General features: G+C 36.0%; 4 protein-coding genes and 1 pseudogene across 4 annotated transcripts in view; 2 read left to right on the top strand and 3 right to left on the bottom strand.

The window, feature by feature from the left end:
- The window catches only part of LOC132191082 (uncharacterized), a 5938-nt gene extending 3425 nt beyond the window's left edge, over positions 1 to 2513 (top strand). Inside the window, exons 9-11 of the mRNA XM_059606097.1 lie at positions 383 to 461; positions 603 to 666; positions 1989 to 2513. Coding sequence (XP_059462080.1) covers positions 383 to 461; positions 603 to 666; positions 1989 to 2107 — 262 coding nt within the window. The 3' untranslated portion in view covers positions 2108 to 2513. The remainder of the gene's footprint in view (positions 1 to 382; positions 462 to 602; positions 667 to 1988) is intronic.
- Positions 2514 to 4861: 2348 nt separating this feature from the next.
- LOC132191081 (stemmadenine O-acetyltransferase-like) lies at positions 4862 to 6220 on the top strand. Its single transcript, XM_059606095.1, has one exon. It carries the CDS (start codon positions 4862 to 4864, stop codon positions 6218 to 6220), a length of 1359 nt encoding a protein of 452 aa, XP_059462078.1.
- A 7294-nt stretch (positions 6221 to 13514) lies between these two features.
- LOC132190127 (stemmadenine O-acetyltransferase-like) lies at positions 13515 to 15130 on the bottom strand. Its single transcript, XM_059605021.1, has one exon. The coding sequence runs from the start codon at positions 15105 to 15107 to the stop codon at positions 13737 to 13739; it is 1371 nt and encodes a 456-aa protein (XP_059461004.1). The 5' UTR covers positions 15108 to 15130; the 3' UTR covers positions 13515 to 13736.
- A 4234-nt stretch (positions 15131 to 19364) lies between these two features.
- On the bottom strand, positions 19365 to 20727 carry LOC132191080 (stemmadenine O-acetyltransferase-like; annotated as a pseudogene).
- Positions 20728 to 23771: 3044 nt separating this feature from the next.
- On the bottom strand, positions 23772 to 25376 carry LOC132190565 (stemmadenine O-acetyltransferase-like). Its single transcript, XM_059605596.1, has one exon. The coding sequence runs from the start codon at positions 25298 to 25300 to the stop codon at positions 23936 to 23938; it is 1365 nt and encodes a 454-aa protein (XP_059461579.1). The 5' UTR covers positions 25301 to 25376; the 3' UTR covers positions 23772 to 23935.
- Between the last annotated feature and the right edge of the window lie 828 nt (positions 25377 to 26204).

Below are 26204 nucleotides of genomic sequence, written 5' to 3'. Positions count from 1 at the left end.
AACTTTTCTTCAATATCACTGTACTTTTCTTTTTTCTGGTCTAAACTCTGTATAAGTGCATATTGCCAAAAAGAAATTCATGATTAGATTGACTAACGTTTGCAGGAGACAATGACAAATTTCTTAGTAGTGTGATTAATAGAACTTACGTGCTCCAATCCTGGTTTGGACATTATTGTTTAGATGATGTGGCAACACTTTTTTTATATTGGATGCTCTTGATCTCTATATACATGCTATATAAACGCTGTAACTTTGACAAATGTTTATTGAAGCTGATATTATATACCTAATACCTATGAAAAGTTAGGTAGACAAGATACAAATTTAACGATTTTTGGTTACTCTTCTTAGCTTAAAGCTTAAGCTTTTCCTGATGCAGTTACCCACAAAGAGTGTCAAAATTAAAAGCCATGGTGAGATACATGTTTCATAGCCCCGAGGATGTGAGATGGTTTAAGGTAAGAGAATCTCTTTGCTAATCTTGAATATTTTCAGTAATTTTTTTTTTTTTTTTTTTTTTTTTTTTGAGGAAGAGGTTTTGGAGTGTTATACTACATTTCTCATGAATGGATACTTGATACTGGTGGTGGTTATTGCAGCCTGTGGAAGTGTGGACCAAATGTGGTCGCCGTGGTCGCATTAAAGAACCTGTTGGTACACATGGTATGGTGCTTATTCTGACATGTTATATCTTTTGAAAGGAATCTGGTATTTTTTTTCATCCCAAAGTGATGAGGTTGATAATAATGCAGATTTAAGGCTGCTGTTTAATGTGTCCTCCATGCTTTTGACGTGGTTTTGTTTGGATCTATATTAAAATGTTGTGTCATCCTTAATATTATATGGTACCATAACCAATTATGATGATATGAAATCTGACACCTGCCTAGCATTAGGAAGAATATTTGGCATCTAGCCAGAAAAATACAGTTTGTGTGTAGCGCTGATGAAGCCATTGTTCAAATAATATTAGAATTTTCATCTAAAGGAAAAGAAGAGCCAGAGACTAAAATGGAAATTGTTCAAATTTTGTTAGGCATCTATGTTGGGAAAATAAATAGCCGTTAGATGTACTTTATAAAGCCTTGTGGTTATTATCCATTGTTTGATTAATTACCTATCAAAAGAATTTATCCATTGTTCGATTAATTATCCAAAAAAACAGGTTATGAGGACTGTCAATGTTTTAGTTTCTCATTGTATGCTAAGATGCTTATGAATGCCTTGCTGCCACTATGGCATCCAAGCTCCGTTTCTGCTGCAGCGGGTGACTCTAAATAGCTCATCCTTTAGCTTGCGTAAAAAACTGCCGATCTGACTGTCTTTGTTTGGCTTTTGGGTCGAGAAGATTTGGATTGGGCCAACTTTTTGACCTATTTCAGTTTTTTTTTTTGTTAAATGTTTTTCTTGAGCACTGTATTGACTTTATTGAAGTGTTTGTTGGGGTCTCCCACCCCCTCTTGTTGTACTTTTGTTAGTTTTAATTCAATTTGATCTTACCCTTTTTTTTTAAATAAAGAAAATCCTTATGAATGCCTTGAATTCCAAGCACTGTATTGACTTTATTGAAGTGTTTGTTGGGGTCTCCCACCCCCTCTTGTTGTACTTTTGTTAGTTTTAATTCAATTTGATCTTACCCTTTTTTTTTAAATAAAGAAAATCCTTATGAATGCCTTGAATTCAAGGGGCATGCTTTGATGCCGGAGAAAAGTCAGATTACACTTGTTAATACCTATATTATTGTATTTTATCATGATGGATTGACCATTACTTTCTTTAATGGACGATCTGGATGTGGATTTGAACCTTTGTTCCTAATTAGAATGCAATGGAGCTGTTCAATATTCTTGGAATGCCCAAACAAGCCTGATATGTGAAACCTTTAATTGGAGGGGACCCTAAAGCTCATCATTATTGAAATTTGGGTCACCTTTTCGCTTCATTTATTTTGTAATTAAATGGTATTCTCTTCCTTGTTTGCTCAGGGGCGATGAAGTGTGTTTTAAATGGGGTCCTTCAGCAGCATGACACTGTGTGCATGAGCTTGTATAAGCGTGCATATCCAAAGTGGCCAGACTTTCACTTCCCTATTCTTGATGCTTGATCGACCGTGGCTGGTGCTCAATTCTGTACGGTTGATTCTGGAATATGGAAGAAAGCCATACTTCTGATGGGAATGAAGCTCTGGTCCAGATTGTCAATACCAATTTCATGTTTGCTTGTAAGCTGCATGCAGTTGAGTGACATTGGTTCTTTTTTGGGGTGTTACATGGGGTTCATTGTACCTGCTCCTGTATTTTCTTTTTCCCCGTCAATATATATTTTTTGAAATGGTAGACAACTGAAAATCTATGTCAATAGGCAGAGAGGGAAGAACCACCCACCCCCCGCAGGTGGTGGTTAGTTTTTGCTGCCTCTTGTTTGGTTGTCTTATTTTTGAGTAACTCTTATGCAGTATGTCATTCTTTTGGATGTTCTAGGAAATATGCGTTTCTTCCGGTGATTCATACTTGTATTATGTAATTTACGAGCCATTAAGGAGGATGTGTAATAGATTGGTGTAAGAATAGTAGGAAAAATGTAGACTACATTTTACTTCGTTGTTAGGGCCTTATGGAATACGTCCTTCGGTTTTTGTGGGTAATAGTGGGTTATGCCTCCTTGTAGTGTTTGGCTGGTTGGGAATGGTTTGGGTGTAATACTGGTAAATATAGTGTGTTGGTGCACATGCGAGAAACGTATGCACCAATGATTTTGTCAATGTAGCCAAATATAGCTGCTTGTGTGGTAGCTACATTCCATATTATGTGTTGCCTAGCATAATAGCAGTTGTCATCTTTCTGAGGTGAAAGAAAGCATATGGAATATATATGGTGGTGGTCATATGTTGTGCAACAGAAATTACTCCAATGGTAATTACCAATATTGTACGTAATTGCAATGTAAAACAACATCAGACCCATCTGGACTGACAGCAAGTGAAATTTAAAAAAATATAAATTCAGCTTCTTCTATTTTGGGTTTAATTTAAAGAGAAAAGAAAATGAAAAATTAGTCTATGTGATTGTACTGATTTGTATTAAGTTCCATAAATATAACACTGAATTTTGACTTGAGGATTAACATTGCAAATTTCTAGAAGATGGTAAACCTAAATTAATACTTTTTAAAGTTTAAAGATGTAATTGAAAAAGTTGTGAACTATAAAAGGTGATAATCGATGTCATTACAAATATTAAAATAAGAAGTCTTCCGGTGCCCAACAAAATTTTTGGAGGCCAAAAAGTAATTAAAAAGACTTGATAAGTTGATTAGTACAATTTCAAGATTAAAATATTCGCGGGATGCCAAACAATATTAAGAAAGACTTGCCAAGTCAATTAATCTAATTAATCATTTGATTCATTTTGATCAATTCAAAAAATAAAAAATAAAAAATATTTTTGACCCTGCTTGGCTGATACTTGCATAGCATAAGTTATCGTGACATCGATTTCGGATGGGGAAAACCGATGTGGCCCTGTGGGTAAGTTCGATTGGTTCAAGCGGGGATTTTGAGGGCGTGTTTGCAAATATGGTGATGCTAATGGACACTATATCCGGCGATGGATAGAAGCGTGAGTGTTGTTAGATAAAGAAGATATGGATGCATTAGGGCAAGACAAGGAACTCCTTGCTTTCGCTTCCTTGGATCCTAGTCCCTTAAACTAGAAAATAATTGGTATTTTCCAACCATGAATGTCGTTGTCCACGATGGATGTAGGCTTGATCATGTTTACCAACAAATCTGTTCAGGTGTTGCCTAAATGTTTAATTAGCCATTTTCCTATATATATGCGCCTAGCTATGATAGATAGACGCTATCAAAGTGGCTACTGCATGCATGCATATTTCTTTGTGTATGGCTTGGAGGAAAATGCAAAATCACTTTTAGTGATTTTGTATATTGGTAATAATTATTAGTTATTACCAATTTATAAGTTCCGTATGGTTTTAAAATGTTTTGAGAGCTAAATATGATATCAAGAATAGGGAAGAGTGACAGTCATGCTGCTAAAGGACCCCATTTAATTTAAAACACACTTCATCACCCCGGATCCAAAAATGAAGAGAAATTTCAAAAAATGCAGCAAAAAGGTGGCCTAAATTTCAATAATGATGAGCTTTAGGTTCCCCTCCAATTAAAGGTTTCACATATCAGGTTTGTTTGGCCTTAGCTCCATTGCATTCTATGTAGGACGAAGGTGTTAACCTATCATATCAGATTGATAAGAATGCCAACGTACAGTACTGCAAACATCACCATCTGTTCTATTGATAAAGATTAATTGGTCAAGCAACTCAAGTCTAATTATGATTGATATTTATCTCCCAGATTGTATTTGATTATTGTAATTATAATAGGTTCATTTAGATTCCTCTGTCTATAAGTTCTAATCTTCTTATTATCATTTAACTGTGAAAATTATATTTTACTAATTAAAGGTTCAAATCCACCTCCAGATTGTAACATAATTGCCATGATTTTACTACCATTTTCTCTTATGGCCATATCCACCATGATAAAATACAATAACATACACATTAACCGATCGAATATGGAAACAAGTAGCGCCAATCCATCAAACATGCGCCAATCACACCACCTACCAGAAATGATTCAATGCACAGACTCTCATTTATGTAATTAAATTCCTAAAGCGAACGACGTAGTTTGTGTATAAATTGAACATGGATTGTACAGAGAAAATAATCGAGTAAAAGTAGAATCTACTTGCGCTGCTTGTGGAAAGCTTGCTACTTTTTGGCGACAGTGAGCTGCATGCATGCCTAGATCTGCTTGAAAAGAAAGCTGAAAATGGAGGTCAAAATTATTTCCAAAGAGTGCATTAAACCCTCTTCTCCAACGCCCCCTAATCTGAAAACCCACAGGCTCTCCCTCTTGGACCAATTCAGTCCTTTCGGCTATATTCCTGTCATCTTCTTCTATCTCATGAACCAAAGCATAAGCAATAATGCTGCAGTTGATCATATTGTCTCTCAAAGATCACATTCGCTAAAGCAATCCTTATCAGAATTCCTAACTCGCTTTTACCCATTTGCTGGCAAAATCAAAGATAATCTCTCCATTGATTGTAATGACGAGGGGGTGTTTTATTTAGAGGCTTATCTAAATTGTCATCTTGTTGATTGCCTCCGCCAGCCTAATATCCCATCCTTCGAAAAATTTCTTCCCCGAGAATCATGGAAACGGCCAACTGAGGGAGACCACGTAGCTATGATAAAAGTGACCACCTTTGCATGCGGCGGCATTGCCATTGGTGTCCTTGTTTCCCACATGATCGCTGATGGAATTTCCTTGAGTGTCTTTCTCAAAGATTGGGCAGCCACTGCTCGTAAGGCATGTGAAAAAGTTGTATGTCCTAATTTTGACGCCCCATCGATTTTCATACAAAACGGTGCGTATTCTAGAGAAGCCATTATGACGGCTTTGTCCAAGCCCTGCAAATCGGGCAGGTGTATAGTAAGGAGAATTGTGTTTGATGCCTCAACCATTGCATCCCTTAAAGCCAAAGCAACCAGCTCAAGCGTGCAAAACCCGACAAGAGTTGAGGTTGTGTCGGCATTCCTATGGAAATGCACCATGACTGCCTCCAAGGCCACTTCTGGCATTCAAAGGCCAACCTTTATTATCCATGAAGTGAATTTGCGCCGCAGAGCAAATCCGCCATTCACGGAATCTTCCATGGGAAATATAATTTGGGGAACAGGCGCATTATGCACGGCTGATGAGATAGATTTAATTTGTATGGTCAGCAAGCTTAGAGAAGCAATAACGAAAGTAAACGTTGATTTTGTTAAAAACCTACAAGGTGATGGAGGGTTTTTCAAGCTGTGGGAACTTGTGAAAGCAAGGACTGGAGCAGTCTCAAGCATGGCATTTTCTTGTGGAATGGATTACATTGGGTTTACTAGTTGGTGTAACTTTGGTGTCTATGACATTGATTTTGGGTGGGGAAAGCCGATGTGGGTAAGCCTTGTTGGTGCATCTGGCGATTCGGAAACGGTGTTCCGAAGTAGGATTTGTCTAATGGATACAAGATCCGGCAACGGAATAGAAGCATGGGTTTTGTTAGACAAAGAAGATATGACTATGTTAGCGCAAGACCAGGAACTTCTTGCTTTCGCTTCTTTGGATCCTAGTCCCATAGAATAGAAAATTGTATTTCTTACCTGTGAAGATCATTGTACTGCTATGTAGTACGTGGCATGATCATGGCTTTTTTTTTTTTCTTTCTTTCTTTCTTTTCTCCATTTAGGCTTGATCATGTTTATCAACAAATAAATGCCATTCTCCTTGTTAGATCATGGAAGACAACAAATAAATAACACAGGATATTTTAATATTTTGACTTCGAAAATCACAAGGTAAAAGTACTAAACCACTAGACTCTATCCTTGTCCCATTGGCCATGCAATTTTTATTTGGTGTTCTATATACGAATTAGGATCCTCTCAATTTCAAATGAACTAGATAATATTTAGTTAGTAGGGATATTTTTATTCCCTCAAAAAGTGAAAAAACAATAATACACATCTACTATAACTAACTGGATATTATCCAGTTCATTTAAAATAGAGAGGATTCTAACAGGCCATTTTCCTCCTCTTATTTTCAGTCCTTGGCTGTTACTCTTATTATGGACGTGTGACTCCAATTGTTGCTTTTTTGTATACAAATTCAATTTAATTTTGGAAACAAAAGGACAAAAATAAAATGGCTTCCGAGTTCTCAGCTCAATGTCTGCGCGCGAAGGCACCACTACCACTAGTGCCAACTGTAGTATTTCAAGGAGTGATTTCCTCAATTAAAATTTGAATATTTAAAATAATTAATATTATTTAATAGACTATTGTATGATTGCCATACATTTAAAAATAACATTAATTTAAACGGAGTGGTCAGCAATAACATCCTTTGCATGATTAATTTATTTGTTCTTTTTAATCTTGTCTTCAGTGACAAGCCTTTAGCATTTTATGACCAACCCTCGCAGGTTGGTGCAAACATAATCGTGTCGTAATGCCATTGAGCTTGGAGAGCTTTCGAAAAAGTATGTCTTTACATAAAAATAGAAAACAAATCGAGAAGAGACACTTGATTCTCTTGACATATCAATGAACATAAAGTTGGTTTCGAGCAATATGATCAGTTCTATTAAACTATAATTTACTAACTTATAATTCGTGCAATGGTCAGGGTTTTTATTATAATTTAAGGAAAAATTACACTTTAACCCCCTAAAGTTGGTATCGATTTTCAATTCGACCTCCAAAATTTTAATTTTTATAATTCACCCCCACAAAGTTTCAATTTTTTTCAATTCAACCATTCCGTCAGTCAAAGCTGTTTTGACTGACGGAACAGTGGTCACGTGCGATTCACGTGATCACTGTTGCCTTTTTTTCTCCAAAATGTCCCCACCCTCATCAAATCAATTACCAAAAACTACCCTCATCTGAATGGGCAATTTTTGATGCAAAGCCTTGACAATCCCAACCATCTCGTCCTTCCATTCCTCCTAGGTGTCGTCAAATCCATAAACATAAGCTGAGCCTCTCTGCTTCACAAATTGGCTGAGAGTCTTTTCATAACCTATTAAACTCTTTATCATGGTATTATAGAAAGGTAAAAATTGACCTTTCTTATATTTGTTTTCAGAACAGGAAGTTCAATTTGTGAAGCTGGGCCTTTTCGCAATTCTTCACATAACCTTCTCAACATAAACAGACGGTTTTGAGAGACTAAGCCTCCACCAGTTGCTTGCAATTTGCAGGCTTCATCTGTGAAGCAAAACATATGGGTTCGATGTTGCTCTTGAGCTTCATGATCACCTTCATCTCCGAGAACCACAAGGTGGGTTCTGATGGTCAAAGCGGCTCAGATTAAAAAAGAAAAAAAAAGAAGTAAGCATTCAATATCAAAATTTCTTCACTTCTCCAAGTTTTCTCAGCCTCCAAACAGAGGTCCGCTTAATATGTTGGACTGAAATTGCTTTGACTGGTTGATGGAAAAAAAAAAAAATTAATCGATTTAATTAAATCAACATAAATTTGTCCAAGTTTTTTTGATTGGTAGACTGGAATTGATTTAATCCATTGGTGGACTGGAATTGATTTAATCGATTGGACCTGATTGTAATCGATTTAATTTCTTCACTTTTCCCATTTTTTTTTTCTAGCGCTTTCTTCATTTTCTCACCAAACAAATAGAAAAACAATAGAAGACCTTGATGTAGACGTTCTCAGCAGCGCGCTCCTCCTCGCCCAGAACCCGACCCTTGCCGTCGGTGAAGCAATGTGGCCAAAAGTATCGGGTTTTGCCAAAGTAGACCTCTTCATTGGAGAGCTAAGGAAGCGCATCTATGGAGAATAGAGGAATGGTGGTGAGCCTCTGTTCCTTCCAAGTAGCCCCAGTTCGGAGAAAGAGGATGACGGCTACATCCTAGCTTTCGTGCACGACGAGATGGAGTGGAAATCAGAGCTGAGAGCTGGGTCGTTGTCGGCAAACAAAGGAGTGAGAGTCTATTGGGATGGGGGCATTTTGAGTACAAAAAGGCATAAGTAATCACGTGCAACGCACGCGATTACTGTTCCGCCAGTCATAGTGGCTTTGACTGACAGAATGGCTGAATTGAAAAAAATTGAAACTTTGTGGGAGTAGATTGCAAAAATTAAAACTTTGGAGGTCGAATTGAAAATCGCTGCCAACTTTAGGAGGGTAAAGTTTAATTTTCCCATAATTTAATTTTAAATTTTTCTAGTGAAAATGTCTTGGAAAAATTAGGAAAAGATATGGTGGTTCCAAGGTCGGCCTATGCTAGGTTGGATCTAACCAAATAATAATAGTGGGTATAAGGCCCAAATCCAGTCGCTAGCTGAGACACTCAACAGTCAACAAGATGGCAGTTTACATACAGATTACGGGTAAAAGCGGGTTAGAGTTTTTTCTAAGGATTGCTTTAGCAATTGTGATCTTTGAGAGACAATATCAACAACAGCATGGCTTATGCTTTGGTTCGTGGGATAGAAGAAGATCACAATATAGATGGAATGACAGATTTGGTCCAAGACGGAGAGGAGAGCTTGTAAGTTTTCCTACCACTTATGTGAACCCACTAGTAACATAATATAAGAGGAACCTAAATCTTTTGACAAATAAAATGTTTGAAGATAGTAATCAACCATCATCGATCCTTTATTATTAATAGTTTATCCTTTAAAGAGAAGAACAGCATACAACTGATTACATAAGAGATCAATTGGGAAACTGGGACTCTAACTCTAAGGGCGCAAAAAAAAAAAAAAAAAAAAAGATTTACTCCTTATTAGTTTGCGACTTGAATCTATAGGTAAAAAAATACCATTTTCTATTCTATGGGACTAGGATCAAAATAGAGAGCAAGAAGTTCTTTGTCTTATGCTAATATAGTCATATCTTTTTTATCTAACGAAACCCATGCTTCTATTCCATCGCCGGATCTTATATCCATTAAAAGTATCGCATTTAGGAACACGGTCTCCGAATTGTTGCTTGAACCACCAATGCCTACCCACATCGGCTTTGCTTTGCATTAATATAATGCAACGCCCATTCAGCCAACCAATATCATCATAGCCTAGCTAGCTAGAGTGTGCAAATCCGGCCAGGTAGTTCTCATGTCAATGTTGGCTATGATAGCTAGGTTGGCTTAGCTTAGCCTTAATTTCATTAATGCAAAAGGAACGAAATTAAAGAATGCTAAAGCCATGCAGGAGTTAATGAATTTACTATTTTGATCAACTACGCTTAAAACTCTTAAAGATACGATAGGGGCTCAATTGAGCTTTATTTAAGTAAGAGCCAACTTTTATTTATGTGGTACAAAGTCACATAAGAGTTGTATCATGTTTAAAATTAAAATTTTTAAGAAGAGATAAAAATCAAAGAGGCTATGCATGATAGAGGCACAACTTTTTGGCACAACTTTGACCCAACTTTTCTCTTATTTTTTATTTTTTTTAAAACAAAATTAAAAAGAAAAAAGAAAATTCCAAAGCAATAACATCCTATATATGTAGTCCTTTTTTTAAAAAAAAAAAAAAAGAAAAATACCATTTAAAAAAAAAAAAAAAAAAAACGGTATTTTTCTTCATAAAAATGGTAATTTTTTATTTTTATTTTTATTTTTTTTAAAGAAATGACCACATAGGATGTTATTGCTTAAGACTTTTATTTTTTATTTTATTTTTTTGAAAAAAAAAATGACCACATAAGGAAAAAGCTTGGCCAAAGTTGTGCATTTATCATTTCTAAAAAAAAAAAAAACGTATGTCTACAAAAGTTGGGTCTTATATGGGACTCAATTGAGCTCCTATTATATCTCAAAATTTTATTAATTGGTAACAACTAGTGTAGTATGTATTGAAAAATGATGAGTAGACAAAATAAAGAGATGAGTTTTTGAGTAGCTAAATAACTCTTATTGTTGTTGATGCTCTTAGATTGTGCTATTGAATACTTAGTCAAATACAGATATCCTCATGCATACAAGAAAGTATCTTTCGATTTAAACCTTCAATTAGTGTTAAGCATTTCAAATTTCTAACAAAGTCAATGGTGGCCTAAACTTAAACCAAGACTTTATATGTTAGGAACGGAAATAGCACACGTACACATGATTCTATCCAATTTTAGCGGAAAACTCACAAATGATTCTATTCAATTCAATCCAATTTTAGCGGAAATACCTCCTCGTTGGGGTGGGGGCTGGCCCGAAAGGCCACTGCCAGGGCCATCTGGGGTGGCCCGCGAGCCACCCCAGAGGTGGCCGGAGGTGGCGTTGGCCACCTATGGGGTGGTTCGCGGGCCACCCCTTCCCCCATGTGTGGTTGCCGATTTGGAACCGGTAGCTACTTGTGTTTTTATTTATTTTTTTAAAAAAAAGTTTTATGTGTGTGGATGAAAGTGAAATTTTTTTGAAGTTTTTGGGTGTGGATGGTTGTTTTAAACGCAAACTTTGGGTGCTAATATTTTCAAATTTTGATATGTTTTACTGTTTACGCTTGAATAGTGTCTCGTGACATGTGAATAGTAACACTATTCAAATGTTATTAAATGTGAAAATATTTGTAGTGGATTTAGCTTGCATGGTGACTAAGCTTAGAGAAGCAAAAACGAAAGTAAACGTTGATTTTGTTAAAAACCTACAAGGTGATTGAGGGTTTTTCAAGCTTTGGGAACTTGTGAAAGTAAGGACTAGAGCAATCTCAAGCTTGGCATTTCTTGTGGAATGGATTACATTGGGTTTACTAGTTGGTGTAACTTTGGTGCCTATGGCATTGATTTTGGGTGGGGAAAGCCGATGTGGATAAGCCGTGTTGGTGCAAACGGCGATTCGGAAACGGTGTTCCGAAGTAAGATGCATCTAATGGATACAAGATCCGGCAACAGAATAGAAGCATGGGTTTTGTTAGACAAAGAATATATGACTATGTACGTTAGCGCAAGACCAAGAACTTCTTACTTTCGCTTCTTTGGATCCTAGTACCATAGAATAGAAAATTGTATTTCTTACCTATGAAGATCATTGTATTGCTATGTCGTACGTGCTCATGGCTTTTTTTTTTTTTTTTTTTTTAATTTTAATTATTATTATTTTTTTATTCTTTATTTAGGCTTGATCATGTTTATCAACAAATAAATACCATTCTCCTTGTTAGATCATGGAAGACAACAAATAAATAACGCAGGATATTTTAATTTTGACTTAAAAAATCGCGAGGTAAAAGTACTAAACCCCTAGACTCTATCCTTGTCCCATTGGCCATGCAATTTTTATTTGGTGTTCTGCACGTTTAGTAGGGTTCATAATGGATTAGATCGAGTCTAATGTGTAAAAGTAAAATATTAACATCTCGGGCTCGAGTCCTCGACCCCACGCTATCAGATTGTGACAAAACTTTAATTTGTCTTCTAATTCCATTTTCTTCCATCCATGGAAGGCTCAGTTCACACATATATACTCTCCCTCTGTTTCATTTGTGACTGCATTTTTTTTAAATGGTGGCTCAAAAACAGAAAAATCTATATATATTATCTTATAAACATAAGTGGCAGCATCTTAATGATAAAAAAATTAGGCAACAAAATTTGACATGTAAATTTAATTATAAAGTTAAATAATTTAATTAATTATTACGACTTAGGTGTAAATTGGCCATTTTCCTTCTTTTAGTTTCAGTCCTTGGCTGTTACTCTTATTATGTACGTGTGACTCCAGTTGTTGCTTTTTTGTATACAAATTCAATTTAATTTTGGAAACAAAACAACAAAAATAAAAAGGCTTTCGAGTTCTCAACTCAGTGTCTGCGTGCGAAGGCGCGCACCACTACCACTAGTGCCAACTGTAGTATTTCGAGGAGTGGTTTCCTCAACTAAAATTTGAATATTTAAATTGACTAATATTATTTAGTAGATTATTATATGATTGTCATACATTTAAAAATAACATGAAACATGAATTTAAAAGGAGTGGTTGGCAATAACAATATCGTCTGCATGATTTATTTGTTCTTTTTAATCTTTTAAATCTTGTCTTCAGCGACAAGCCTTCAGCATTTTATGACCGACCCTCGCAGGTTGGTGCAAACATAATTGCGTTGTCATGCCATTGAGTTTGGAGAGCTTTCCAAAAAGTATCTCTTTACATAAAAATAGCAAACAAAACGAGAAGAGACACTTGATTTGCTTGACATATCAATGAACATAAAGTTGGTTTCGAGCGATATGAGTTCTATTAAATTATAATTTACTAACTTATAATCCGGGCTATGGTTAGGGTTTTTATTATAATTTAATTTTAAATTTTTCTAGTGAAAATGTCTTAGAAAAATTAGGAAAAGATGGAGGTTCCAAGGTAGGACTATGTTGGGTCGGATCTAACCAAATAATGATGGTGGGTATAAGGCCCAAATCCAAATGGTTACTGTCGCTAGCTGAGACACTCAACAGTCAACAAGATGACAGTTTACATATGGATTATGGGTAAAAGCGAGTTAGGGTTTTTGATAAGGATTGCTATAGCGAGTAATTCTATAAGTCCATCTTATGTCTATCTTGAGTTTCTGCAAGAATGATGTGACTATTAAAATTACCATTTGATCAAAATTCAATAATGATCAATCACAAATCTAATGGTGATTTTAATAGTCACATTATTCTTGGAGGGATTCAAGAAGGACACAAGATGGACTTGTAACATTACTCTAACAATTGTGATCTTTGAGAGACAATATCAACAACAACATGGCTTATGCTTTGGTTCGTGGGATAGAAGAAGATCACAATATAGATGGAAGGACAGATTTGGTCCAAAAGGAAGAGGAGAGCTTGTACGTTTCCCTACCACTTATGTGAACCCACTAGTAACATAATATAAGAGGGAACCTAAATCTTTTGACAAATAAAATGTTTTAAGATAGTAATCAACCATCATCGATCCTTTATTATTGATAGTTTCTCCTTTAAATAGAAGAACAACAGACTACTGATTACATAAAAGATCAATTGGGTCTTGACTTCTAAAACATGGACTCTCACTCTAAGGGCAGAAAAAAAAAAAAAAAAAAAAATTGAAGATTTACTCCTTATTAGCCTATGACTTGACTCTATTGGTGAAAAATACCATTTTCTATTCTATGGGACTAGGATCTAAAGTAGCGAGAGCAAGAAGTTCTTTGTCTTGTGCTATTATAGTCATATCTTTTTTATCTAACGAAACCCATGCTTCTATTCCGTCGCCGGATCTTGTATCCATTAAAATTATCGTATTTGGGAACATGGCCTCCGAATCGTTGCTTGAACCAACAGTGCTTACCCACATCGGCTTTCCCCACCCAAAATCAATGTCATATAAACCAAAGTTAAACCAGCTGGTAAACGCAATGTAATCCATTCCACCAGAACATTCTATACTCGAGAGAGCTCCAGTCCTTGCTTTGAAAACCTCACAAAGTTTGAAAAACCCTCCATCACCTTGTAGGCTTTTTACAAAATCAGGATTGATTTTCATTATGGCTTCTCTAAGCTTGCTCACCATGCAAGCTAAATCTATCTCTTCAGCCGTGCATAATGCGTCTGTTCCCCAAATTATATTTCCCATGGAAGATTCCGTGAATGGCGGATTTGCTCGGCGACGCAAATTCACTACATGGCTAATAAAGGTTGGCCTTTGAATACCAGAAGTGGCCTGGAAGGCAGTCATGGTGCATTTCCATAGGAATGCCGACACAACCTCAACTCTTGTTGGGTGTTGCACGCTTGAGCTGGTGGCTTTGGCTTTAAGTGATGCAATGGCTGAGGCATCAAACACAAATCTCCTTACAATACAATTGCCTGATTTGAAGGACTTGGAAAAAGCCGCCATAGCTGCTTCTTTAGAGAATGCATCGCTTTGTATGAAAACTGATGGGGCATCAAAATTAGGGCACAGATGTTCACAATCCTTATGAGCACTACTGGCAGCCCAACCTTTGAGAAAGACACTCATGGCAGTTCCATCAGCGATCATGTGCGAAACAAGGACACCAATCGCAATACCGCCACATGCAAAGCTGGTCACCTTTATCATAGCTACATGATCTCCCGCAATTGCCTGTTTCCAAGAGATCTCTTGGGGAAGAAATGTTTGCAATGATGAGGGAACATTAGGTTGGTTGAGGTAGTCAACAAGAAGACAATTTGCACGAGCTTCTAAATACAAAGCTCCCTCATCATTACAATCGATGGAGAGATTGTCTTTGATTTTGCCAGCAAATGGGTAAAAGCGAGTTAGGGTTTTTGATAGGGATTGCTTTAGCATGAGTGATCTTTGAGAGACAATATCAACAACGTTAACAGCATGGCTTGTGCTTTGGTTCATGGGATAGAAGAGGATAATAGGAATATAAAGGGAAGGAATGAACTGGTCCAAGAGGGAGAGCTTGTGGGTTCTTAGGTTTGGGGGTGTTGGAGAAGATGGTTTGATGCACTCTTCGGAAATAATTTCAACCTCCATTTTCATCTTTATTTCAATATATACGATATGGAAATTAGGCTAACAAAAGGATAATTTTCACAAGCAGGCAAGTATGTCAATTATAAATAGGCAAGCGTTGAGTAGAGGAAAATGGAGGATATCGATCTGATTCTTACATTACAGCTAGCAAATTAAAGCCATGAATGCTCGAATTTGGTAATTTTAGCCTAAAATCCTAAGCTAATGGACTTGGGTCCACTAAAGTATATAAACGACTATTTTTCTTTATATTTTTTTTAATGTGAGACACAAACCTCATAAATACATGCACAACAAAGTCTTTGGTTACATGCAATCACTTCGTTGTAAGATTGAATCTATATTATTTTTGTCAGTTTAAAATTTTAAAATATATGATAATTTAACGTGGTATTAATTAGAGTAAGAATCTTGTATTGGAACCATATATACTTTTGTAATTTATCAATCATTTTAATTGAATATTTCATATGTTAAACTTTATTTATTGATATGGTGTTTGAGTTTACTTGTAAAGAAGAGTGTTTTATAATATTAAAAAAATAATTAAAATTATTATTTACGATTAATATAAACTTTTAAATAAGTAGTAATCTAACCTAAGCTGCCAAAATTTGTGAACAATTATTGAGCCTGATAGCTAGGGTGATGGGCCGATCTATGGCAGCCCCCTAGCTAGCTACCATGCGGGTTGGCTTTGCATTAATATAATGCAACGCCCATTCAGCCACCCAATATCATCATAGCCTAGCTAGCTAGAGTGTGCAAATCCGGCCAGGTAGTTGTCATGTCAATGTTGGCTATGATAGCTAGGTTGGCTTAGCTTAGCCTTAATTTCATTAATACAAAAGGAACGAAAGAATGCTAAAGCCATGCAGGAGTTACTGTATTTACTATTTTGATCAACTACGCTTAAAACTAAAACTTGTAGAGATACCATAGGGGCTGAATTGAGCTTTATTTAGAGCCAACTTTTATTTATGTGGTATAAATTCATAAGAGTTGTGTCATGTTTAAATTAAAATTTTAAAAAAGAGATAAAAATTAAAGAGTCCATGCATGATAAATGCACAACTTTTTGGCACAACTTTGGCATAACTTTGACCCAACTTTTCTATTTTTTTTTTTTTTTTGGAAAACAAAATTAAAAATTAAAAAAAAAAAATTCTAAAGCAATAACATCTTATATATGTAGTCCCTTTTTTCTGGTATTTTTTTTTTAAAAAAAAAAAGTTGTATTTTTCTTCATAAAAATGGTCTTTTTTTTTAAAAAAAAAATGGTCATTATTATGAACAAAAAGACCATTTTTTTTTTTTATAAAGAAATGACCACATAGGATGTTATTGCTTAAGAATTTTTTTTTTTTTTTGTTAAAAAAAAATAACCACATAAGGGAAAAGTTTGGCCAAAGTTGTGCATTTACCATTTCTCAAAATCAAAACATATGTCTACAAAAATTGGGTCTTATATGGGATTCAATTGAGCCCCTATCATATCTCAAAATTTTATCAATTGGTGACAACTGGTGTAGTATGTATTGAAAAATGAGTAGGTAAAATAAAAGAGATGAGTTTTTGAGTAGCTAAAATAACTCTTATTGTTGATGCTCTTGGATTGTGATATTAAATACTTCTTAGTCAAATACAGATATCCTCGTGCATACAAGAAAGTATCTTTCGATTTAAACCTTCAATTAGTGTTAAGCATTTCAAATTTCTAACAAAGTCAATGGTGGCCTAAGCTTAAACCAAGACTTCATATGTTAGGAATGGAAATAGCACACACATGATTCTATCCAATTTTAGCGGAAAACTCACAAATGATTCTATCAAATTCAATCCAATTTTAGCGAAAATACCCCCTCGTTGGAGTGGAGGCTGGCCCGAAAGGCCACCCCCAGGGACATCTGGGGTGGCTCGAGGGGCCACCCCTTCCCCCAAGTGTGGTTGCCGATTTGGAACGGGTAGCCACCTATGTTTTCATTTTTTATTTTTTTTAAAAAAAAGTTTTATGTGTGTGGGTGAAAGTAAAATTTTTTGAAGTTTTTGGGTATGGGTGATTGTTTTAAACGCAAACTTTGGGTGCCAATATTTTCAAATTTTGATATGTTTTACTGTTCATGCATGAATAGTGGCTCGTGAATAGTGTTACTAATATACTATTCACATGTGAATAGTAATGTGTGAATAGTTACACTATTCAAATGTTATTAAATGTGAAAATATTTGTAGTGGATTTAGCTTGCATGGTGAGCAAGCCTATAGAAGCAAAAACGAAAGTCAACATTGATTTTGTTGAAAACCTACAAGGTGATAGAGGGTTTTTCAAGCTGTGGGAACTTGTGAAAGCAAGGACTAGAGCTGTCTCAAGCATGACATTTTCTTGTGGAATGAATTACATTGAGTTTACTAGTTGGTGTAACTTTGGTGCCTATGAGATTGCTTTTGGGTGGAGAAAGCCGGTGTGGGTAAGCATTGTTGGTTCAAGCAATGATTCGATCGGACACTGTGTTCCAATGTAGGATATATCTAATGGATACAAGATCCGGCGATGGAATAGAAGAGTGGGTTTTGTTACATAAAGAAGATATGTCTATATTAGAGCAAGACCAGGAACTTTTTGCTTACGCTTCTTTGGATCCTAGTCCCATAGAATAGAAAATTGTATTTCTTACCTGTAAAGATCATTGTACTACGATGTCGTGGCATGATCATGGCTTTCTTTCTTCTTCTTTTTTTTTATATATTTTTTCTATTTTCTATTTAGGCTTCATCATGTTTACCAACAAATAAATACCCTCTCCTTGTTAGATCATGGGAAGACAACAAATAAATGCAGAATATTTCACTTCTGGTGCTTGTTAGAGCAATTTAATTAGACAGAAAATGTCCCAAAATTAATGCAATTGACCGCCCTACATATTTCAAATTTGGATAAACTACACTTACTCCCATCAATTTATCATATAATTTGTAATGTTTTTCCGATTTTTTTTTATTTAATTAATGTATAAAACTTATTTAAGGTTGGGATTTCAATGTCCCCTTTTAATTTGCTCCTAAAATGACAAAAATATCTTGCAATTTTTTTTTATTTTTTTTATTATTATTTTTTTTTAAATCAAGAAAAAATAAAAGGATAAAAAAGACCCACGGCCTTGTTGTCTGTTAGTTTTTTTTTTTTTTGTTTTTTGTTTTTTGTTTTTTATTTTTTTGTTTTTGTTTTTTATTTTTTATTTTTTTTTATTTATTTATTTATTTATTTTTCATTTTAAGGGCAAAAAGAGGATTTCAACGGTCGTAACATTAGCCAAATTAAATGTTTGGGAGACATTTCATCAAGGGTAGTCATTTTGAAAGGGGTAAGTGTAATGATGTTATATATATATATATATAAAGAGAGTTGAGGCAGTATTTTAAGCATTTATTTGTTGATCACCATATTGTAACAAGTAGAATGATAATAGACAATTTGTTGATCAACATGATCAAGCCTACATCGATCACTGGACAACGACATTCAAGGGTGAAAAAATAAAAATTAAAAATGGTTAAATACTAAATACTTTCCTGGATTTCACAACTTTATTTTTTTTCCCTAGGATTTGATTTTTATCACATGAGGTCTATGTGATTTTGATAATAGACCAAATTAGTCCTTATATCAGTTGACCGTTAGTTGACTTAACGGAATTCCACTTAGACCAATCAGATGTTGACACATGGCACCTACTTGATTTTTTAAATTAAAAAAAAAATGAATTTCTTCTTCTTTTTTTTTTAAAAAAAAAAAGGAAAAAAAATTGGGGGTGGCTAGCCATTTGGGGTTGGCCACCTTTGGCCATGGGGGTGGCCTGTCTGGCCGGATCCATGGGGGTGGCCGAGCCATCCCCAGTACCCAAGCCACCCCGTTGGAGCCAAGGGGGTGGCCGAAACCACCCCCAACCACCATTGGGGGTGGCTTCGGTCACCCCCAGTACCCACTGGGGGTGGTTTCGGCCACCCCCATTTTTTTTCCTTTTCTTTTTTTTTTCTTAAAAAAAAAAAATTAAATAAGTTTCATGTGTCAACATCTGATTAGTCCACGTGGAATTTCGTTAAGTCAACTAATGGTCAACTAATGGAGGACTAATTTGGTCTATTATCAAAATCACAGGAACCCCCTGTGATAAAAATGAAACCCTAAGGAGAAAAAAATAAAGTTGTAGAACCCCATGGCGGTATTTAGTATTTAACCATAAAAAAAAATAAAAAATCATTTTTCTAGTTTATGGGACTAGGATCCAAGGAAGCGAAAGCAAGGAGTTCCTTGTCTTGTCCTAATGCATCCATATGTTCTTTATCTAACATCACCCACGCTTCTATTCCATTGCCGGATGTTGTGTCCATTAGCACGACCATATTTGAGAACACGTCCTCCGAATTGCTGCCGGCACCAACGGAACTTACCCACATCGGTTTTCCCCATCCGAAATCAATGTCACGGAGACCAAAGTTGCACCAACTGGTAAACGCAATGTAATTCATTCCACTAGAACTTGCTGCACCATGCCCCAACCATTTTCTTCACAAGCTCACAATGCTTGGCAAAGCCTCCATCACCTTGAAGTCTTTTCACAAAATCGCCATCGATTTTTGTTATTGCTTCTCTCAGCTTACACACCGTCCTAGGTAACTCTATCTCCTCAGTTGTGCATGATGCGAATGCTGACCAAAATAAATTTCCCATAGAATATTCTGCTAATGGTGGAACTGCTCTGGGTCGAAAATTCACCGCATGCACAATAAAAGTAGGCATTTGGATACCGGACGTGGCCTTAAAAGCAGCCATGATGCATTTCCATAGGAGGGCCGAGACAACCTCAACTCTTGTGGGGTTTTGTACGCTTGGGCTTGTTGCTTTGGCCTTAAGGGATGCAATGGCCGAGGCATCAAACACAATTCTCCTTGAAATACACTTGCCTGATTTGAAGAAGGGATTGAACAAACAGGTATAAGACTCTTCTCTACCGTATCCATCGTTTTGTATGAAAATGGATGGGGCATCAAAATTTAGGACAAACAGCTTCACGGGTCTTGTAAGCCGTGGCACCCCAACCTTAATTTGAGAAAGACACTCGTGGCAGTTCCATCAGCGATCATGTGGGAAATAAAGACACCAATGGCAATACCGCCGCATGCAAAGGTGCTCACTTGTATCATAGCAACATGATTGATCTCCCGCTGTTGCCTCTTTCCCAAGGCCCTCTCGGGGAACAAATTGGTAGAATAATCCAGGGTTTGGTTGATTGAGGCATTCAACAAGATGACAGTACTGTACATGGGCCTCCACATAGTAAACCCCCTCGTCATTACAGTCAATGGAGAGGTTGTCTTTGACTTTTCCAGCAAATGGGTAAAATCGAGTTAAGGTTTCTGATAGGGATTGCTTTAGCAGTTGTGATCTTTGAGAGACGATATCAGCAACAACATGGCCTGTGGTTTGATTCATGGGATAGAAGAAGATTATGGGAACATAGATGGTAGGGAGGAACTGGTCCAAGAAGGAGAGCTTGTGGGTTTTCAGGTTAGGGGGAGTTGGAGAAGAGGGTTTGATGCACTCTTTGGAAATAATTTCCACCTCCATTTCAGCTTTTCTACAGGGAGATTTAGGGAGCTCAATCACTGTGGCCAAAAAGGGCAAGTTTTTCTCAAACGGCGCAATTAAGTAACCTCAGTTATAACGACTAATTAAAGGGCATAACCTCCAAAACCCAAAGTGCCAATCATCAAAATCATCGATTATGGCAATGCAACCATGAGCTCACTGGCCAAATTTAATATACGTACACCAATCCGATCGAGCATGGTTGACGGTTGTGATGACGTCAATATATATATCCTCAACTCTCTTAAAATATATACGCATGCAGATCGGCAGATAACATCATTTGTATGATTTATTTAACTTTTTATACAATTATTATATGATTAAAATTTTCTCAAGACTTCCAAGTATTGGAGGCCGTCTCACTTTTGTTTTTCTAAGCAACATGTAATAAAATATAGTTTCCTTTTCTGATCATACGGCATGACAAAACCAACCAGAGATTCGGCAATATTAAAATCGAATGGGAAAACAGACAGAGAGTATGTGTGAACTGAACTTTCTATCTAAGGAAGAAAATGGAATTGACAAAGTAAACGAATGAAAAGGGAGGGAAGGCCGATCGAGTAAAGAAAATTTTAGCAGATCGACAAAGTTTTGTCACAATCTGATCGTGTCGGGGTCGACCAACAGATGTTTTACTTTTGACTTGAAAAATCACAAGGTATATATATATAAGTAGACCACTAGACTCTATCCTTTATAATGGATTAGATCGAGTTTAAAGTGTAAAAGTAAAACATTAATCAGATTGTGACAAAACTTTGTCTGCTAATTCCATTTTCGTCCTTCGATAGAAAAGGTTCAGTTCAGACTGCGTTTTTAGAAAACGGTGGTTCGAAAATATACAAAAATTTATATTTGGAAATTTCAACTGTAAATAAATCTCTTAATTAAAGTAACTAAATTCCATAATTTAGAGTAATCAAATCAAATCAAGAGTGCAAAGGTTCGTTAGGAGTTTGGAAAAAGGTCCATCAGGGGTCGATGTTCAAAAGAGGAAGATGCTTGGAAGTTCAAAAGAGGAATATGCTTGGAAGTGGATATTGATTATGGTTGAATAGGAATAATAGGATATAGGTAGCCCATGAAAGACTGGTTCACGTACGTACACGTTGGCCGGTTTATATATCTATAGAACGGGTCCAAATTGTGCTTCAACCTACTTTAGATACTCTTTTTTATTTATTTATTTATTTTTTTTCTATTTTCAACTTTCCTTGAATGAGAAGCTGATCACGTTGGACCGTTGGTCGAAAAGAGCAGGTTTTTCACAAGCAGCACAAGTACATGGAGGTTTTTTTTTTTAATAAAAAAGAAAAAAGTTACAGAGGAAGATATTTCCTATCTCTGCTCTTTTCGACCATTGGTCAAAAAGAGCAGGTTTTTCACAAGCAGTGCAAGGACACGGAGTTTTTTTTTTTTTTAATCGAATAAGGAAAAATGTTACGGGGAAGAATATTTTTTATTTTTGATCCGAATGGAAAAGAGAATCGGGGATCCTGTAAGAATGCTTAAAAAAACACGATTGGAAGCCACCTATTGAGCTAAAGCATGTGCCCTAAAATTGGCACATCGAGACACTTTCAAAGCAACTAATATCAGAAATAGAGTTTGCAAAAGACTAAGAAAAAAAAAAAAAAGCAGGCCTATTAAGAGCTAAAATAACAAGGAGTTAGAGCATTCCCTTCAACCGAGATGGGACCCAAACCCATAAAAGCAGCCAAATGAACCACCAAAAGGACTGCATGAGCTTCACTTTGCAAAACATCAGTGAAAACAAGTTTATAAGTAGCAGCTGTAAAAATGAAACCATTTTCATCACTGATCACCACTATGCAAGTACATGGAGTTGACTGTTGAGGAGTTGCGCTGAACAATATAACAAATTATATATGGAAAATGCTAGGTGTTCTTCTAGTGTCCTCTCAACTGTGATGTGACTTTTAAAATCATCAATAAATTAAAAGTCAATAATGATAATCTCAAATTTAACAGTAATTTTAAAAGCTACATCACAAGTGAAAGGACACCAAGAGAACGCTAGAAGAACACGTAATATTTCCCATAATATAGCTAATCGATCCTCAAGGTTCACGAGATTTCGATCGGTAACTAGCATCGCCTCACATTTTGCCTAGAAAAAGTCATGAGCCATTTTCCGATCATTGAAGTCCATGGTTTTGGAATTTATGATGTTGCCACGATCGATGATTCGATCTCCATGCGGTACCCACTTGCCAAATTATATGTACGTTTATATCTCCTAAAAAATATCGTACACAGTCATTTCTCTCTCTTGGTTAATTAATTATTGGTATCTCCTTAAGACCTTAAAATAACATAGTCACCTTCATCCATCGTTTTCATACAATTATTGTGATTGAAAGAAAAAAAAAAATCCTTTCACAACTTAAAAATAAATAATAATAATAATAAATAATAAAAAATAAAAAATAAAAAATCTTAACTTTGAATCCATCAACCGTCTAGGATTTTATATTTGGAATCCAAATGACATGTAGGCCACCCCATAATTAATAAGAGAAGATAGCTGACCACTCCCCACTGCACTGGAGGTGGGTCAGCCTTACTCAGCCACCGACAAGCCATCTCAAAAGCACTTAAGGACGGCATGGCTGATATTTAAGTAAAGATTTTTTATTTATTTTTATTTTTTACATGTTCACAAGAAGGTGGAATGGAGATTCGAACTAATGACTTTCGTTTTATAAGACGTGATCTCCAACCAATTGAGTTACCCCTTAAAGACAATATTTAAGTAAAGAATATTGATTGCGCCAAAAGTAAAGAATCGGAGGCTTGCCGTCTGGATTGACAATAAGGAAATTTTAAATAGTATGATATTAATGATTATTTTACCCTAGGACATGCAGTCAATTGCATTTTGGGACACATATACTTAATTGCTCTTACAAGCCCCTGATGAAGTGAAACAAAACTGCATTTATTTTGTTACTGCCATGCTTTAACAAGGAGAATGGTATGAATGATATGTTCCATTGATTGAACAACATATTGCATTTATTCGTTGATAACCATGATCAAGCCAGAAAAGAAATACAAAAGCAAAAACCCAAAAAGAAAACAATAGGAGCCATGATCAAGCTTACATAACAAGAGAATGAAATGATGATCTTCATAGATGCATGGTAAGTACCCTTTTCTATTTTAAGGGGCTGGGATCCAAAGAAGCGAAAGCAAGAAGTTCCTTGTCTTGTGCTAATGCATTCATCTCTTCTTTATTTAATGTAACCCATGCTTCTACTCCATCGCCGGATCTTGTGTCCATTAGAATTAACGATGTTGGGAACACGCTTTCCGTATCGCCGCTTGAACCAACACTGCTTACCCACATCGGCTTTCCCCACCCGAAATCGATGTCATAGATACCAAAGTTACACCAACTGGTAACCGCAATGAAGTTCATTCCAAAAGAACTTTCGATACTTGAGAGTTCTTCTGTCGTTGCTTTCATAACTTCACAAAGATTGGAAAACCCTCCCTCACCTTGTAGGCTTTTTACAAAATTAGCGTTGACTTTCACTATGGCTTCTCTAAGCTTGCTCACCATGTAAGCTAAATCTGTCTTCTCAGCCGTACATAATGCGCCTGCTCCCCAAAATAAATTCCCCATGGAAGAGTCTGGGAATTGTGGATCTGCTCTTCGGCGAAAATTCACCGAGTGGGTAAGATAGTTTGGCTTTTGAACGCCGGAAGTGACCTTTAAAGCGGTCATGATGGATTTCCATAGGAGCGCTGAAACAACTTCAACTCTTGTTGGGTTCGGCACGCTTGAGCTGGTCGCTTTGGCTTTTAGTGATGCAACGGCGGAGCCATCAAACACAACTCTCCTTACAACACACCTACCTGCTTTGTAGGCCTTGGCAAAAGTCGTCATGGCTGCTTCTTTAGAGAACGCATCGTTTTGTGGGAAAATTGATGGGGCATCAAAATTAGGATATACAAGCTCAGAGGCCTTACGAGCAATGGCTGCCCAACCATTGAGAAATGCACTGAAGGCAGTTCCATCAGCGACCATGTGGCAAACAAGGACACCAATGGCAAAACCACCGCATGCAAAGCTGGTCACTTTTATCAAAGCAACATAATCTCCCTCAACTGGATCTTGAAAAGTCATCTCTTGCGGAAAAAGTTGTTGCAATGATACAACATCAGGCTCTCTGATGCAATCAACAAGATGACAGTTTGAGTAACCTTCTAAATAAAAAACCCCCTCATCATTACAATCAATGGTGAGTTCATCTTTGACTTTGCCAGCTAAAGGGTAAAAGCGAGTTAGGTTTTCAGATAGGGATTGCTTGAGCAGCTGGGATCTTTGAGAGATAATATCAGTAACGTTAACAGAATGGCTTGTGCTTTCGTTCATGGGATAAAAGAGGATCACAGGAATATAGATGGATGAATGGACCTGGTCCAAGAGGGAGAGCTTGTAGGTTTTCAGGTTCGGGGGTGTTGGAGAAGAGGGCTTGATGCACTCTTTGGAAATAATTTCCACCTCCATTTTCATCTTTCCTTCGAGCAGATATGGAAAGCTAACAAAAGGATGATTTTCACAAGCAAGTAGCGCAAGTCACTTGAAAATAGGTGGTGATTGGAGTTGTGCTGAACAATAATCGCGTATGTGTAATATATATACAGCCTCGAGGTCCACAGATGAGAGTAGAAAATTCATAATCTAATTTGTCGTTACGCAACGTATGCATGGAAATACTAATTAATTAAGTCCCATTATTCTGTTATTCATGTGCACCGCTAATTGTCAAAGTCAGCGATGGTGTGATTAATAGTCAAACACGTCTAAACGCGCAAGTAGCAAATACAATTTCAATTTTTTACTAGGAAGGAAAGGATAAGGACGCCCACATATTATGAATTTAGATTTTTTTTTTTATTGAAAAATAATACATATTAAAAATATGACATGTTAATATATTTTGTTAATATATTTTTATTAGGTTCTTGTGCTTTATAATGTTGTAAAAAAGTTTTGAGAAAAAGAAGAAGCATCTCCTCTATCTTTAAAAATTGAGAAAAAGTTTTTTTAGAAGAAAAATTCTTTTTGACTCGATATATAACATATCACATTTTTAATATGTATTATTTTTCAAGCAATTCCATATATGCAAAAAAAATACATGATTTCACATTATTTTAAAATTTACTATCTTTTTAAAAGTGATTAATGTGATATAAAGTATAAATGAGATTTAAATATTTTTAAGATAAAAGCGATGAAAGTTGTTTGTTAATAACTTAATATGAAGAAATGAGGTTGATGTACTTAAAAAAGAAAAAAGATTTTAAAGAGTTGTAGTCTTAAAAAGATGACTATCTATCTCTCATGATCTCTTCAGGAAATTAATGAGCTTAATTATCTCTTCCATCTAGAGTTGTATTTGAATGTAAAATCC

The sequence above is a fragment of the Corylus avellana genome, chromosome ca8 (assembly GCF_901000735.1).
Source record: "Corylus avellana chromosome ca8, CavTom2PMs-1.0".
NCBI classification, from domain to species: Eukaryota; Viridiplantae; Streptophyta; class Magnoliopsida; order Fagales; family Betulaceae; genus Corylus; species Corylus avellana.
This window is presented reverse-complemented; position numbering and strand designations above follow the sequence as displayed.